The 521-nt window shown below is 53.9% G+C and overlaps 1 protein-coding gene across 1 annotated transcript in view; it reads left to right on the top strand.

Annotated features, from left to right (window-relative positions):
- Positions 1–521, top strand: part of ETH_00043700 (DNA polymerase, putative) — a gene marked incomplete at both ends in the record, with an annotated part of 2,091 nt that overhangs the window by 1,455 nt on the left and 115 nt on the right. The window contains one exon of the mRNA XM_013374419.1: positions 463–521. Coding sequence (XP_013229873.1) covers positions 463–521 — 59 coding nt within the window. The remainder of the gene's footprint in view (positions 1–462) is intronic.

Below are 521 nucleotides of genomic sequence, written 5' to 3'. Positions count from 1 at the left end.
GGCGCGTGGGGTGTACGTACACCGGCGCGAGCAGCAGCGCATGCAGCGCGGCTGCGGCTGCTGTGTCTTGGAGAGGAAAAGGAGGAAGTTGAGGAGACACCTGAAGTGCTGCAGTCTTTAACAGCAGAAAACTCTTTTAAACTTTTTCCAATTTTTTCTTTTTTTCAATTAAAAAAAGAAATCCAAAAACTCATTTCCAGAATCCTCCAAAGACACAAAGACACCCTCCAGCCCAGAGGCCTCGTTGCTTCCTCTTTCAGGCTTTCAGTTGGGTCCGCACTTGCTGCTGCTGCTGCTGCGGGGGCTGCTGCGGCAACTGTTTCGCTTTGGGGGTTATTTTGGCTGCTGCTGCTGTTGCTGCTTCATACACTTGCCCTGGTGTTGCTGCATCTGCCCCGTCCTCTGTTAATCCTGCTGCTGCTGCTGCTGCTGCTTCTTCTGCTGCTGCTGCTGCTGCTGCAGCCTGAAGGGAACCTTCAAACGCAGGAGCCGCTCCTTCGCATTGCCCCCACCCGTGCGTT

The sequence above is a fragment of the Eimeria tenella genome, genomic scaffold, assembly GCF_000499545.2.
Source record: "Eimeria tenella Houghton genomic scaffold, Eth_scaff2013, whole genome shotgun sequence".
In the NCBI taxonomy this organism is placed as follows: domain Eukaryota; phylum Apicomplexa; class Conoidasida; order Eucoccidiorida; family Eimeriidae; genus Eimeria; species Eimeria tenella.
The sequence above is the reverse complement of the archived record's forward strand: the minus strand, read 5'-3'. Positions and strand labels throughout refer to the sequence as shown.